The sequence below is a fragment of the Bos javanicus genome, chromosome 19, assembly GCF_032452875.1.
Source record: "Bos javanicus breed banteng chromosome 19, ARS-OSU_banteng_1.0, whole genome shotgun sequence".
In the NCBI taxonomy this organism is placed as follows: domain Eukaryota; kingdom Metazoa; phylum Chordata; class Mammalia; order Artiodactyla; family Bovidae; genus Bos; species Bos javanicus.
Genome location: NC_083886.1, coordinates 26,428,961 through 26,444,675, shown reverse-complemented (window position 1 = coordinate 26,444,675; position 15,715 = coordinate 26,428,961). Strand labels below are relative to the sequence as shown.

Genomic DNA, 15,715 nt, shown 5'->3' with positions numbered 1-15,715 from the left:
TTCCAGGCCTCCTCAGGGCCTCAGATCTGGCTCTATTCTGCTGCAGGTGGTGTGCTGTGGTTGTTCAAGGGTTAAATTCTGTGACTTAGGCTCTTCTTATACTATCATAGGACCTCAGGCCTGGGGGAAGGGTCCGAGGCATCTTAGTTCAGATTTATTTCAGTTGAGGAGCTGGGCTGGCTCCCCTGTTCAGACCATGCCCATCTTACTCAGGAGAAGGTGAATATTTCTCCTGGCTCTCAAGATTCCTTTTCCCTGGAAAATAAGATGGTGATTGCTGACTGAGGTCCCTGGTTGGTCTGCAGGATGCATGTTCAGGTCATACGGAACTGAGAGGAGAGGGGAGTGGTGCAACCCTGGGTGAGGAGTCCCCTTCAGACTTACTGACACCTGTGGGCATCTCTCTGGGCCTCTTCCTCCCGCCCCCGCCTTCCTCCAGGTGGTTCAGTGGTTAAGAATCTGCCTTCCAACGCAGGAGACAAGGGTTCAATCCCTGGTCAAGGAACTAAGATTCCCACATGCTGCTGCTGCTAAGTCACTTCAGTCGTGTCCGACTCTGTGCGACTCCATAGACGGCAGCCCACCAGGCCCCACCGTCCCTGGGATTCTCCAGGCAAGAACACTGGAGTGGGTTGCCATTTCTTCCTCCAATGCATGAAAGTGAAAAGTGAAAGTGAAGTCGCCCAGTCATGTCCGACTCTTAGCGACCCCATGGACTGCAGCCTACCAGGCTCCTCCATCCATGGGGTTTTCCAGGCAAGAGTACTGGAGTGGGTGGCCATTGCCTTCTCGGCCCACATGCTGAGGGGCAACTAAGCCCGAGCTCAGTTGAAACTGAGATCAGCTGATAGACTAGGACCTGGGACCCTCTAATGGAATGCTTGCACCTGGACATCTCCCCCAGCAACAGAATACAAAGAAACTATGAGGGACTAAAACTAACCTCATGCACAAAAAGGCCACAGGCCAACTGCCATTCCTGAGGTGCTGGGAGCAAAAACAGGGTACTGAACGTGATCCTTGCACAGGGGCACCACCGAGTGGCCTGGGCAAACCCCCTGAGTCAGCCCTCTGACCCAACGCACAGACCTGCCCCCGTTGTTAGCCCATTTAAGGAACTAGCTCCTGCATGCCCCCTTGGGGAGGAGCAAGGACACCTGGGGCTTGTTTTCACTCCCTGCTGCTGTAGTTCGAGTCAGAGTCCCAGTAAAAGCCTTGCCTGAATATCTTATCTGGCTCCTTATTGATTTCTTGATAGAAAGTCCAAGAACCTATGTCAGTAACAAAATGAAGAGGAAGGCTAGGATCCAAGGGGCCCTTCTGCTCTTAGGAAGTTAGGGGTTGAGGAGTGGGTGAGCCAGGTGGCTGCTTTCTGGGCTCATGGTCTTACCAACTCGGATCCTTGGGCTCTTTAGTCAACAGAAATTGATGATCAGATGAGAAATTCAAGCAAGGTTTATTGGGATTTGGGCTGTGGCACAAGGCAGCAAAAACAAGTCCCAAGCAAGGCCGAGCTGGTTTCAGCTAGAGGGCACTAGGCAGGTGTTCAGATCCCAGGAAACTTAGTCTCAAGACTGTCAGTCTGGGAAGGAGGGAGAGAAGTAAAGAGATAAGCTTTTCCAGCAGGCCTTCCTGAAGGTGCACAGTTACCTAACTGACCTAACAAGACCAGGGTTCTTGACCTTCCCCAATCAATCCCTCAGCTGGTAAAGAACCCGCCTGCCAATGCAGGAGTAGGTGCAAAGAGACGTGGGTTCGATCCCTGGGTAAGGAAGATGCCCTGGAGAAGGCAACCCACTCCAGGTTTCTTGCTTGGGAAATCCCATCGACAGAGGAGCCTAGCGGGTCACAGTCCATGGAGTCACAAGATTTGGATACGACTGAGCACGCATACCCAGCAATCAACAGAAATTGGCCCCAGAGGCCAAACAAGAAATTCAGGCAAGGCTTTATTGGGGTCTCTGCTGCAGCAGGGGGGGCAAAGACAAACAAGCTCGCTCCCAAAGGTGGAGGGGACAGCAAACTGTTCCTCATGTTGGGTGAGGGTAGGGGTGTCCCCAGGTCGGGCTGGAGGGGTGGCTCAGGAGTTTTGCCAACCCCTTAGGAGGTGATGTGCGCAGTGGACATGTTCAGTATCCTGCTTTTGCTCCAGGCTCTTCAAAAGTGGCAGTTGGGTTTGGGTTTCCATTCTCTGGTCTCTTTTTTTTAATCTTTTGTCCAGAATTTGTCCCAGCTGCACATGCAACGCAGTTATTTTTAGTCCCACATGGTTTCTTTGTATCTTGTTGCCCCAGAAGAGGTGTGTCCAGGCGCAAGCACTGAAGCAAAGGATCCCAGGTCCCAGTCTGTCCCAGCACCGCCACGTGAAAAGTGTTTCTGGCTTTTATTTTCTCTGATGAATGTGAATAGAGTGTGAGTTTGCTCTTGGTTTTCTGACTAGTTAGTAATCATTTGTACTATTTTATTGTTAATGCTCAAGTAACAGTAAAAGAAAAAAAATTACGTTCTTACACAGATTCAAGTCAGTGGCTAAGGGTTTGCGTTCTGGAGCGACACAGACGTCAGTCAGCTCAAGTTCTCCAAGCATACCTGCCTCCCAGGGCCCATGGAGATTGGGTGAGATAACCCCTGGGCAGGGGTTCCATACAGAGCCTGTCCGGGGAGCAGCAGGCAGAGAAGGGAAGGAGCCCGGATAGTCTGGGAGCTCTGGGGCTTGGTGGCTGCTTTGGATATACAGGACGGGGTAGGGTCCGGGGGGAAGGAGCCGAGGATGGCTCTCTGGTTTCTGGCGTGCGTAGCAGGGTGAATCCTGGCACCTTCTGCCGAGATGGACTGTGGGAGGAGGAGGGTAGGGGAGGGGAGGGAAGGTGATGAGCTCACACGTTGAGAATGAGGACCTTGTGGTCGAGAGAAAAATCCACCTGTGGCCAGAAGCTGGGAGACCCCTGGAGAAAGGCGGTGGTGGTGGACGCCAAGGCAGGCAGCAGAGCTGGAAGAGCTCAAAGAAGCGGTCCGGGCCTGAGTCCCAGCAAGCCCCAGCACTTCCCGGATCAGTGAAGAACCAGGCCAACAAGGAGACCTCTTACAGAACATCCGAGGGGCTGAAGGAAGCCAGGAAAGCATAGCATCACGGATGCTGAAGTCAGATAAACAGAATGTTTCAAGGTGGTCAGAGGGTCAAACACTCCAGGGTCAGCTAAGAAAGGAAAGGCATCATCTAGATTTGGCAGTTAGGCAACCACTAATGACACTTTGCCAAAGGCAATTTCAATAGGACATTGGAGAAAGAAGAAGTGTAGATGCTGAGTTTTCAGAGATGCTTATCTTATCTCAGAATGTGCTAAGAAAAGAACATTGGGATTTCCCTGGCGATCCAGTGGTTGGGACTGCTTGCTTCCCCAGCAGGGGGCATGGGTTCGATTCCTGATCAGGGAACTAAGATCCCATAGGCTGAATGGTGCAACTTAAAAAAGTTTTTAAACCACTGTTAACCACTGTTCTCTGCTGGTATATATTCTGCCTCAAGGAGCAAGAAGCTGGGAGGTGGGACAGAAATAAGGAAGCCTCTCCACGTGAGCCTACAGTCAACATCGTAAGATGCCATGTTAATCTCTCTCATCTTGGCCCGTGTCCTTGAAAAATCAGTGTGTCCTGGAAGGCATAAACCCTGCAGCCGTGAATGCAGACTTTGAAAAGTGTCTAGTCCAACTCAATCATTGTGTATCCAGGAAAACTGAGAAGGGACAGAGTGCCAGACCCAAATAATGAACTCCCATCCATACCTACGGTTGTGTTTACCTTTACACATAAATTACATCATTATATAATTATCACGGAGCACCAGATACTGGCCTCGTTTGAGCCTCATTGAACTGTGGCCTCAGCACGTTCTGAAAATCCCAGAAGCAGCCAATGTCTTTATGAACTATTTATTTCTCATCGCATTCCTTAAATCATGGTTGGCACTGAAGTGTACCATCTCAATTAGGTACGAAGCCTCATTAATGGGAGTTAGTGTCTCTCAAATTTATTGAGAGAATTAAAATTAAGGAAAGGATGGCATTACATCAACAGAGAGGTTAGCCCATCAGTTACAAGCCAAGTCAAGGAGCACTTGTTTCTCAAGCAGGCACGTACTCTGTTCTCTCAGTCTCCTGATACCATAGTAAAATCCTCTGTATTTGAGGCCTTGTGGTCTATTATTTTGTGAGCAGCGTAGGGCGAAACGTGCTGGGTCTCTGAGAGCTAAGTCCCTGGCAGAAGTAAATCACTCTGTCTGAAAATTTCCTTCTGTTTCTCAGAACCTTCTGGGGAAATCTCAAAGGTTTAGCTACTGGGTGGTGGTATCATTGTTCGTCGCTAAGTCGTGTGTGACTCTGTGACCCTATGAACACCAGGCTTTCCTGTCCTTCACTATCTCCAAGAGCTTGCTCAAACTCATGTCCATTGAGTCAATGATGCCATCCATCTCATCCTTTGTCGCCCGCTTCTCCTCCTGCCCTCAAACTTCCCCACCGTCAGGGTCTTTTCCAATGAGTCAGCTCTTTTCATCAGGTGGCCAAAGTACTGGAGCTTCAGCATCAGCCCTTCCAAGGAATATTCTGGGTTAATTTCCTTTAGAATGGACTGGTTTGATCTCCTTGCTGTCCAGGGGACTCTCAAGAGTCTCCTCTAGCACCACAATTAGCAAGCATCAATTCTTCGGCGCTCAGCCTTCTTTATGGTCCAACTCTAACAATCCATACATGGCTGCTGGAAAAACCATGGCTTTGATTATACGGTTCAGCTAGAACCACCGTGTTTACACCACCCAGCCCTGCTCCTCTCCAATCCCTGGCCCACTTGGGTGGGTCAGGAGTGAGCCCCGCTCCCCAGGAATTTGCACTTGGCACTGGGAGATTTCAGTTCCATCCGGCTGCTCTCTCGGATAGAGGAGATGTAGGCTTTGGAGGGTGAGTGACAGCTGCTGTCTCTCACATGGATGGGAAACAGCCAGTTTGCAACGAGAGGGAAAACAGAAGCTGCTGCACCAAGAGGAAGAAGAGAGAGCTCCCGCAGTGCTCCCACACTTGGCTCCAGGCAGTTTCAGCTAGTACAGGGTTTTAGTTTCTCTCTGTGTGTCTCTATCTCTCTCAACTGTTAACCCCAGAAAACATGGAGCCTTGGCTATATTACCAGCAGGGTGGGTTGAGGAAAGATCTGCTTGCTCCCCTCCTGGAGTGAGAGAGATAGGGGGGAGGCAGTCACTTGATACTATTAGGCTGTCATATAAAAGGGTTATGGCGGTTCAGCCACTAAGTTGTGTCTGCCTCTTGAGACCCCATGGACTGTAGCCCGCCAGGTTCCTCTGCCCGTGGGATTCTCCAGGCAAGAATACTGGAGTGGATTGCCATTTCCTTCTCCAGGGGATCTTCCCGACCCAGGGATTGGACCCGGGTCTCCAGCATTGCAGGGTGTCTCCTGCTTCCCAGATAGATTCTTTATGCTATAGATGCCTTTGTATTGTGTTTTGGCCCCTATGGTGTTGACTTCACAGCAGGCTGGGATCTGTTAGCTCGAAAGCCACCACTCCTACCCAGCCCGGAGCCAAACTCAAATTTATACACACCCAGTTGCTTTAGCTATAACCCTAATAAGCATATTTGCAGCCTCTTAGCACCTGCCTGATTTACACACCCTGTAAAACTGCACCCAGCATCTACCGGCCATAGGTAAGACAAACTCCAGACCTGTAAGAGGCCCCCAGCCCCTGCTGCTCTCTGGAATTCTCTGATCCAGGGACTCATCTAGACACATAAATCCCCTCTCAGAGTCCCTTCTCCCTGGGGAGGCCCCTTGCCCTCTTCCTTTCCAGGGGGTGGCCCCAGGAGGGCTCCACCGTGGGGAGCCTGTCCTGACTGCAGTCCTGTCCTGGAGTCCCTCCCATACAGCTCGCTGTGTGTACTGCCATCTAGTAGTCCTGGGTTTTTTTCCTCGATCAACACACATCCACACATCATGTGGGTGGGGAGGAATAATTCTCCAGTAGAAAAAATCTGGGTGCCGTTACGAAGACGTAGTCGAGAGAGGAGGCAGCCTAAAACTTGACAGACCCACTACCGGAAGTAACATCAAAGATGAATGAGGCTCTCAGCAGCAGGAGAAGACTGGCACCCACAGGCAACTTGGGACACTTTACAGAGATTAAAGCAGTTCAATCTAGTTAATTACAGAACTAGATGCTGCCAGGAAGGGGACAACAGAGGTGCTTCCTGACTCAGGCCTTCTGATTAGAAATATTCAGAAAACACATTGACCACATAATAACTTCTTACTGGAGCTGAAGTTCCCCAGTTCGATTTCTGGCTCTAAGACGAACTTTTCCCCTATGGAAAGGGGCACACAAGTGGGCTAGGCTCACCCATTCTAATATTGCCTCCTCTGGGTGGCCCAGGAGTAAAGAATCCACCTGACAATGCAGGAAACGCAGGACACGCAGGTTTGATCCCTGGGTCAGGAAGATCCCCTGGAGTAGGAAATAGCAACCCACTCCAGTATTCTTGCCTGGAAGATCCCATGGACAGAGGAGCCTGGCAGCTACAGTCCATGGGGTTGCCGAGTAGGATGTGACTGAGCACATGCACACTATCTATTGAGGCTGTTCCTGACTTGCTCAAAAACCCTTTTTGGTGCCATCTGCAACTGGAATCACTTGGGCTGATTTTTGTAATTTTTAAAATACCAATATTCTGATTATATCACAGTCATTTTGCAAGGAAAAGCCAATTCTTTCACTCCTACCACACTTCATTGCCTCCAAGTTTATAATTAGAGTCGAATCTCAGTATGTTCCAGGGTCCAATTATAAGGTCATGCATGCATGAATATGCACACTCACGGCAGGTCTGAGCCAGAGATGGTGAGCAGGAAAGTCAGCTAGAGGGGACTGGAAAAAAGCTGGCTGTTGGGCCCATAGCCTTCCCTGCCCCTTTTGTAGGAGCAGCCAGGAGTGCTGGAGGACAACCCACCGTTGGCTGTTTCCAGGCTCCTCACTGCCCTCTCTCAGCAGAAGAGGCACCCAGTGAACGCCTGATATATACGCCTATTAGTAGAAGAAGCAGTTCTCAAATCTGACCCCCCATTAGACTCTACTAGGGAGCTTTTTTTTTTTTTTTTAAGAATCTCTTTTAAAATTTTCGTTTATTTAACTAGGTTTTGTCTGCACTGGGTCTTTGTTGCTGCGCGCAGGCTTTCTCTAGTTCCAGCCAGCTGGGGCTGCACTCTGGTTGCAGGGCTCAGGCTTCTCATGGAGGCAGAGCGCGAGCTCTCGGAGCACAGGCTTCAGGCATCAGTAGTTGCGGCTCGCGGGCCGGCAGCACGCAGGCTTCAGTGATTTTGACACTCAGGCCTAGTGGCTCCATGGCATGTGGGATCTTCCCAAACCAGGAAGGAAACCACAGTCCCCTTCATTGCAAGGTGGACACGCAACCACTGGACCACCAGGGAAGCCCACCTGGGGAGCCTGAAAACCTATCCTGATGACGAGCTCACTTCCAGGGATGCTGACTCCATTGATGTGGGACTGGGGACGGGAAGGGATTAGCACGTTGGTATATATACTTCTTTTCATCACTGGACATTTTTCTAGTTGTAGAAATCCCTGAACTAGCAGGCTAGATCAGACAGAGGTTCTCAACCTTGGCTGTACATTGAAAACACCTGGAAAGCTTTTAAAAACACCTGGGAAGCTTTTAAAACCTGATGAATCGCCAACCTAAAGATTTTGATTTATTGAATTGGCCTGCCTGGGTATTATTTTTAAGCTTACAGGTGATTCTAATGCATAGAACCATTAGGATGAAGTTGAGAACTATTAGGATAAGAGAATGAAGTCGTCAATATAGTCATTGCAATAACTTTAAATGCAGTATGACTAAAAATATTGAATCACTGTATGGTACACCTGAAACGGATATAATATTGTAAGTCATCTATACTTTAATTTAAAAAATAAATGATGAAGGCATGAGTGAATCTATAGTCCTACACTTCACACTTAGAGGCATCTGGTATGTGTGTGTGTGTGTGTGCATGTGTGTATGTATAGTTGAAGAAGTAAAGCTTATCCGTATCATTTTACCATTATAGATTGATGTGGCCTCAATGGTCAGGCCACTCAAGAAGACTCTTCTCTTGTTCTCCATACATCCTCTGCTCGTCTGGTCTCTGCCTCACCTACACCCTAAACACATGACTATCCAGTCCTCTTAATCATAACGTTCTTGCCCCACTGGTTTCCACTGGTTTCCCTGGTTAACTGGTGAGCCAACCTGACGTCAATTTCCCCTATAAATGGTAGCCACCTTCTTCTTTGAGTAGTGAAGACTGTTGCCATGTTCTGCCTCCCATCTGGTGTCCACGGTAGGGTGCAGCTCCAGGACTTTGCTTTGGACTTATAAGATTCCCTACCTAAATCACTGATGTTTCTGTTGCCATCTCTGGGTTCTTTCTTTGGTCTCATGGCTGGGCAATTATGAGGCCTGCAGATTGGCAGACTACAGCCCAACAGAGGCCCATAGAACAGAGAGGAAGGGACTCATGTTTTTGTTTTAATTTTCTGGCCTCACTGCACCACATGTGGGATCTTAGTTCCCCAACCAGGGGTTGGACCTATGCCCCCCTGCATTGGGCAGCGAAGTCTTAACCACTGGACCGCCAGAGAAGTCCTAGGAACTGAAGTCTACTGGGTACCAGGCACTGGCCTAAATGCTTTAAATGTACTTCCTTGTCGAATCCTCATGACAATCCTGGGAGGACAGACCCACAGAGGATCCTATTTACAGAAGTAGAGTCAAGACACCCAGAGGTTAAACGACTTGCCTGCAGTCACATAGCCAGGTAGTGGCAGAAACTGGACCAAACTCTGGTTTCCAAAAGCTAGTTCCACTCCCAACTCCCTGGGAAATGATTGGCATCATTTACCCATTGGCCTGACCTCCATTCATCCCCAGAGCCTTTCTGGCATCTACTTGAAGCTTAGCTAATAAGCATCTCTGGGGGTGTGGACCGTGCTGTCCAGGCCCAGAGCTGTGGAAGTGATAAAGACCACCCAGGAAAGGTCCCCCAGACCCAGTCAGTGGAGTTCTTGGTCCCAAAGAGTTTGCCAGGGCATAGTTCTAAGGACAGAGGAAGATTGGCTGGACAGGCGCCAAAGAATGTCGGCTGGGTGAAGGGAGCCTGTGCCAGCCTAGCCCAGAGGCCAGGCCGAGGACGGGGCGGTAGATACACAGGGTTCCCAGCTGCCTTTCCTTAGGAAGGAAGGACCCACTTTCATTCTGACCTTACAACCTCCCCACATTGTATTAACAGGAAGTGAAATTATTTTATAAAATGAGCTCAGATCATAATCGTGACCCCCTCACTCAACCCTTGGCAAAATAAAAAGCTGGCCACCCTATGCTGGTATCTCCAGCTGGTTGATGGGTTATTGGTCCAAGAAATCACAAAACCTAGAAACTGAAGGTTTCTCTGGCGGGTTGGGGGTGGAAACCAGCTTGTAGTGGGTAGCAGGGTGTTGGTGGTAGGTAGATAGGAAGTGGCGACAGCAGGTGTATATATTTTTTGTAGATTGGTGCTCATTTCAGGACTGGTGGTGGCAGCATCACCCGGGAGTTCAGAAGGCAAATTTCTGGTCCCTACCTCAGACCTACAAAATCAGAACTTCTGGGAATGGAGCCAGGCAATCAGGATTTAACAAACCCCTATCTGTGCGTACTAAGTCTCTTCAGTCATGTCTGACTCTTTGCGACCCCATGGACTGTAGCCCACCAGGCTCCTCTGTCCATGGGATTCTGCAGGCAAGAATCCTGGAGTGAGTAGCCATGCCCTCCTCCAGGGGATCTTCCCAACCCGGGGATCGAACTCTCGTCTCTCACATCTCCTGCATTGGCAGGCAGGTTCTTCACCTCTAGCGCCACCTGGGAAGCGCTAACTCCCAACACACCAGTTAGAGAAACACTCCACCTGCTCGTGAAGAGTCTGAAAGAGGAGTGGCTGGAGAGTCAAATGAGATGAAAAGATGATTTCTGTGGCTGTGACTCTAGTGTAGAAAATACTCAAGCTTTCTCAAAGCTTTTTGTTGGAATGCAATATACCTCCAGGAAAGTGCACATGTCACATATACAGCTAGATGCACGTTCACCATCATGAACCCAGGTAACCAACTTCAGACGGAGAAACAAGAGTCACCAAGCATGCCAGACGCCCCTCTGCCGCCCCCTGCTGACTGGTAACGGCAGAGGCTGGTTTCACCTGTTCTTGGAATTTACACGTGGAAATTGCTTAGTCGTGTCCGACTCTTTGCAACCCCATGGACTATACAGTCCATGGAATTCTCCACGCCAGAATACTAGAGTGGTTAGTTGGTCCCTTCTCCAGGGGATCTTCCCAACCCAGGGATCAAACCCAGGTCTCCCGCACTGCAGGCAGATTCTTTACCAGCTGAACCACCAGGGAAGCCCAAAAGACAAGGCGGACAGGCGACCTCCCCCTCCTCCCCTGCCAAGGGTCTTTAAACCACCACACCAGAAACAAATATGGTGTTCTCTTTCTCCTCTGGCTTCTTCCAGTCCTCGTGTGCCTGTAAGATCCATCTATATGATCGCATACAACTGTAGAGCCCTCATTCTCACCACTGCAGAGTACTCCCCTACGTGACCACACCACTCACTCTCCTGATAATGGATGTGTGAGCTTTCAAATATGGGGCTGTTCCAATTCGTGCACTTATGAACATTCTAGTTCGTGACTGTTGGGCACGTACCTAGCAGAGGGAATTTCTGGAGGCTGGACCCTGTTTAAATGTTGAGAAGGAACCCCTAGAGAAGATGTGAAACTACAGGAGAGAAAGGGTCAGTGAGAGAGTGAGCTCCCTGGGGAAGCAAGAGGCAGGAAGTGGGAGGGCTCGGGGCCAGAACCAGGCAGAGAACCGTGAAGGTGGGTTTGTAGTTATGGGTTGATATGGGCGGGGTGGGGGGCGGGTCTTTGTGTTAGCTTTGATTTGTTATGTGAAGAAGGACAGGTAGTCTGCTGAGAGTGTATGGCAGACGGTTTGGGGTTTGAGGCCCTCATAGTAGAGCGTGGTTAGGAGAGAGATAACTAGAAAAGGAAAGAGACTGCAGCACTCTTTGGAGTTACATAACTTTGCCAGAAAACATCTCCTTGACGTGAACCCCAGAGTGAAGGAGTCTGGGACACCAGGTTTCCAGGCTGGGGCTCCCCAAGAGGTCTATGGCGCCACCTGCTGGACAAGATGTTCATGACATGCCCAGGGAGGTATTGATACCTTCACCACCCAAGGGGCTTCCCCAAACAGGGAAGCCCAGATCCCTGGAGTAGCCTCAGGCTGAGCCTTGACCCCAGTCAGAGACCAGACACCCGCCATACTGGAACCTAGTCACATGCTGAGCCCTGATCCAAGTCAATGTACTGCCGTCCTCTCTCACCCCCGTCCCTAGATTAGAGCCTGAACAGGAGAGATTTAGAGGTTGCACTCCCTAAAGGGGGGCTTCCCCAGTGGCTCAGCTGGTAAAGAATCCACCTGCAATGCAGGAGACCTGGGTTCAATCTCTGGATTGGGAAGATCCCCTAGAGAAGGGAACAGCTACCCAGTCCAGTATTCTGGCCTGAAGAATTCCATGGACTGTATAGTCCATGACGTCACAGAGTTGGACATAACAGAGTGACTTTCACTTTCTTTCCTCCTAAAGGGAGGGACCACAGATGTCCTGAGTCTCAGGGCCTGTGGCTGTGGCCCCAGGATCAGGGGCCTCCCCTGCATCCCCTGCATCCCCTAAACCAGGTCCCCTGCCACGAGAGCCCCTCAGGCCCTGTGCCGTAACAGGGCAGGCTCACACACAGCCTCCCTGGCCCCGTGCCCTGCCCAGACCTGTTCTAGATTCCACACCACCCTTCCCCAGGGCTCCTCCACCTCCCACCCACCAGCCCGGGCAGAGCCTCCTGAGACTCAGCCTGGAAGACCAGCAGGCAGGAGGGCAGGCACCGTGGGACCATGGAACCCGAAGCAGGGCCTGTGCTCTACCAGAAGCTGCGGGTCTGGGAGCCGAGCCTGGAGTCCGAGGAGGAAGAGGAGGAGATATCGGAGCAGCTCATTCTGGATGCCTCCGGGCCCCACGACTCCTCTGGGTGAGTTAGGGAGGGGTCTGGACACCCAGTGACTCAGGCCTGAGGCTGGTAAGTCCCTCCCTCCAGAGCCTCTAAGGAGGGCCAGACAACTCTCTGCTTCGCCAGCCCCAGGAACCTTCTGGTTAAAGGCAGGGACCCCCCCCCCAGCTTCAGCCCCAGGCCTGGCCAGTACCAGTCATTCCAAGGTCGTGCGACTGAAGGGACATTTGTACTAAGTCAGCCCTGCTGGCTATTCTGCCAAAGGCTCCCAGCCCCCACCCCCTGGTGCAGGAGGCACCTGCCGGGCAGGTTGGTTCTGGCTACACCTGGCCGGGCTCGGCTCCTGGAGTCTGCCAAGCCCCGCTCAGGCATCCCTCCAGACCGGCTGGACCCTACCTGTCCAACCCCTTCTTCTCCAGAGACCTTCCCCAAGCTCCCTCCTGTCTCCATGTCTCCATTCACAAGGCTGTGTCTTCTGCCAGGAGACCCTTTCTCCTTGGCAAACTTCTCCTGCAAGCAAGACCAAACCTTTTGGGAATTAGCCCCTGGGTTCTCCGGGGGTTCGTGGGTGTCCTCCTGCGTGGCCCTGGCTTAGGACATCGCTGTCTGCAGGAACAAGGCTGGCCGTCTGCCCGGGGCCTGGGCCCAACTGGTGGCCGCCCTGCTGTTGCTGGCCGTCGGCTTCTCCCTGGCCGTGAGGCAACTCTGCAGCAGCGGTGCCTCTCCAGGAGCCTTGGGCTCTGGGGCCCCTCCAGCCAGCGGGCACTCCCACAGGCCTGGCGTGTACCACCACGGCGCCATCATCAGCCCAGCAGGTCAGTGCGAGGAGTAGTTCAGGGGAAGAAGGGGGGGGCATCACTGGCCCCAGCTCCCCACCTCAAGACAGCCCCCTCTTTCACTGCAGCTGAGTGCTCCCGCCTGGGTCGAGAGCTGTTTGTTGCTGGGGGCAACATCGTGGATGCTGGAGTTGGAGCAGCCTTGTGTCTGGCAGTGGTCCATCCTCACACCACAGGGCTAGGTCAGTAACCCACAACCCCAGACAGCGACCCCAACCCTGGGCCTCAGCAGTGACCTGGAACTCGGGCAGTCAGAAGCCCTGACCTCAAGGCTGGCTGGTGAGCAGGACCTAGGACTTGGGCAGTAGCCCCACCCCTAGGTTGTGACCCTTGATCCCAGATCAGTGTGATCTCGACCCCAGGCCTGGTTACTGATCCCCGTCTCCAGGCCTGGTCAGTAACTACTAACCACAGGCTAAGTCATTGACCCTTCACCTGGGACTACCGAGTGCCCCTGACCCCTGTGTGACCCCTTTGTCTCCTCCCAGGTGCCACGTACTGGGGCCTCTTCCACAATAGCTCCTCGGGCAACTCCACTGCCCTGACATCGGGCCCAGCCCAGACCCTGGCCCCCGGCCTGGGGCTGCCCTCAGCTCTGCCCGCCCTCCACATGCTGCACACTCATTTCGGCCGCCTGCCCTGGCCACACCTGCTGGTGGGCCCCATCTCACTGGCTCAAAAGGGCTTTCTGGTGGACACATCCCTGGCCAGCGCCCTGGCAGCCCAGGACACCAAGGGCCTCTGTCCACTACTTTGCCATGCTAACGGGACACCCCTGGGCCCTGGGACCCGAGTCACCAACACCAAGCTGGCAGCTGTGCTCCACAAGGCCTCACTGGCCCCCACCCCAGACCTCTCCGGGGATGCCCTGCTGAGTCTGCTGGCCGAAGACCTGGGGTTGGAGGGCCCCTCAGTCGGGCCCAGGCCCACCTTGGAGCCAGCCCTGCAGCTACCTTTGCCCCAGGGCATCCTGTTCACCACCCCCAGCCCCTCAGCTGGCCCAGAACTGCTGGAGCTGCTGGAAGCATCTCTACAGTCTGCAGGGCCCAGCCCTGCGCCCTGCCCAGCACTCCCGCAAGCTGCTGCAGCCCCCAGGAGCAGTGTCCTGGCCACCGTGGACAGCAGCGGCTCCGTCCTCCTCCTCACCTCCTCGCTCAACAGCTCCTTCGGCTCTGGACACCTGTCCCCAAGCACCGGGGTTCTACTCAGCAACCTGGTGGCTGAGTCTGCAGCTGGTGCTTGGGCCTGTCCCCTCATCTTTCGTGACATCTCAGATGACACAGAGGTTGATGTGTTGGGGCTGGTGGCTTCAGGGACCCCTGCAGCTGCCAGAGTCATGACTCACGCTCTGCTCAGCCACCTGGCCAGGCCCCAAACCCCAGACCAGCAAGGACCAACAGAGAGCCCCAGAGCTTGTGCCCAGGGGACCCTGCTCCAGGTGGCAGCCCACACGGAGCACGCCCATGTCTCCAGTGTCCCCAGTGGCTGCTGCCCCTTCCAGGGGTTTTAAGGTGGGGCAGTATCTGCAAGGGTGGACAGATAGGGGGTCTCAGGGGTCTGCCCCCTGGAGGCAGGGGCAGAGAGCCCAGCAGCAATGGTGTGCATAAAGAGTGTGCGTTCATTATGTGCCCGCCACTGGCTCACTTCCGGCCTAATATGTTGTCTGGACTTGAGTTCCGGCTCTTTCTTTAGCTAAAGAATCTGAGGATAATGAAGAAAGAACACCAGGAACCTGGAGACAGCCTTGAGTTCAGATCCAGCTCTGGGAAGGACAGGTGGAAGAAAGCCATACCCCTGCCGAAGCTCTGGGTCCCTGGGCAGAGCAGGCAGATCCTGGGGGCATGCTGGAACCTCCGTGCTCCCCTCCAGGCCACACTCCACTGATCTCCCTCAACCAGGCTGGAAACAAAATAAAGATCAAGTCTCCTGGATGCCATGTGCCACTCTCACTTCTTGGTTAATTTCACATCAGCCTTTGAGGCGTCTGGGCTCCGACCACAGGGAACACAGGAGACTGCCACCCAGGGATGCAGAGCCAGGCTAGTGTCTTTCTGCTCCTCGCTGCTCTACTCCCCTGCCTCCTGGGGCAGCTCACATACAAGGGAAACCAGTTCTCACTTTCTGAAACTGATAGAGCAAGGAAGGGGTTTGAGACAGTGAGTAGGAGGTGTCCCAAGGGGGAACAAAGGGGGCTAGAGCTGGATGTGTGGTTTCAAGGCCGGGTTGGCCCTCACCTCCCCACCTCCAAGAGGGCTGGGTTCTCTCTGAACTACAATCCTCCACAGGTCAGTTCTCAAACCAAGAAACGGGTGGCCGTTAGCACTCCTGCCCCACACTGTAAAATGAATGTATCTCTGATTTACTAGAACTCAGTCCCACCACCTCCCTCTCACTGCTGGCCCCCCACCTCCAGGACAAAGAATTCTTCCCCCAGCCCAAATGGTACCACAGTCTACCCACTTATGTTAGCCCCAAGCCTAGCATCCCTCTAGCTTCTGTCACCTCCCACCTGTTCCAGATTAGCTGAAATTTTCTCAGCACTTGGTTCAATCCAGCTGGTATTCCTGCTTCTACCTCTGCTCTCCTTCAATTTATCCTCCACACAGCAGCAGAATAATCTATTAAATGTGTAAATAGGGGAATTCCCTGGGGCTTCCCTGATGGTTCAGTCGGTAAAGAATCTGCCCGCGATGTTCAATCCCCAGGTCGGGAATATC

The 15,715-nt window shown here is 52.6% G+C and overlaps 1 protein-coding gene across 2 annotated transcripts; it reads left to right on the top strand.

Annotated features, from left to right (window-relative positions):
* Positions 1-34: 34 nt before the first annotated feature.
* GGT6 (gamma-glutamyltransferase 6) lies at positions 35-14,934 on the top strand. 2 transcript variants are annotated; one of them, XM_061390762.1, is made up of 4 exons: positions 35-12,183; positions 12,775-12,977; positions 13,067-13,184; positions 14,078-14,222. In XM_061390762.1, the coding sequence occupies exons 1-4, from the start codon at positions 12,050-12,052 to the stop codon at positions 14,220-14,222; spliced, it is 600 nt and encodes a 199-aa protein (XP_061246746.1). In that variant the 5' UTR covers positions 35-12,049. The 2 variants fall into 2 exon arrangements, with proteins under 2 accessions (XP_061246746.1, XP_061246745.1); XM_061390761.1 differs by having other exon boundaries at positions 11,003-12,183; positions 13,067-13,180; positions 13,487-14,934.
* The last annotated feature ends 781 nt before the right edge of the window (positions 14,935-15,715 follow it).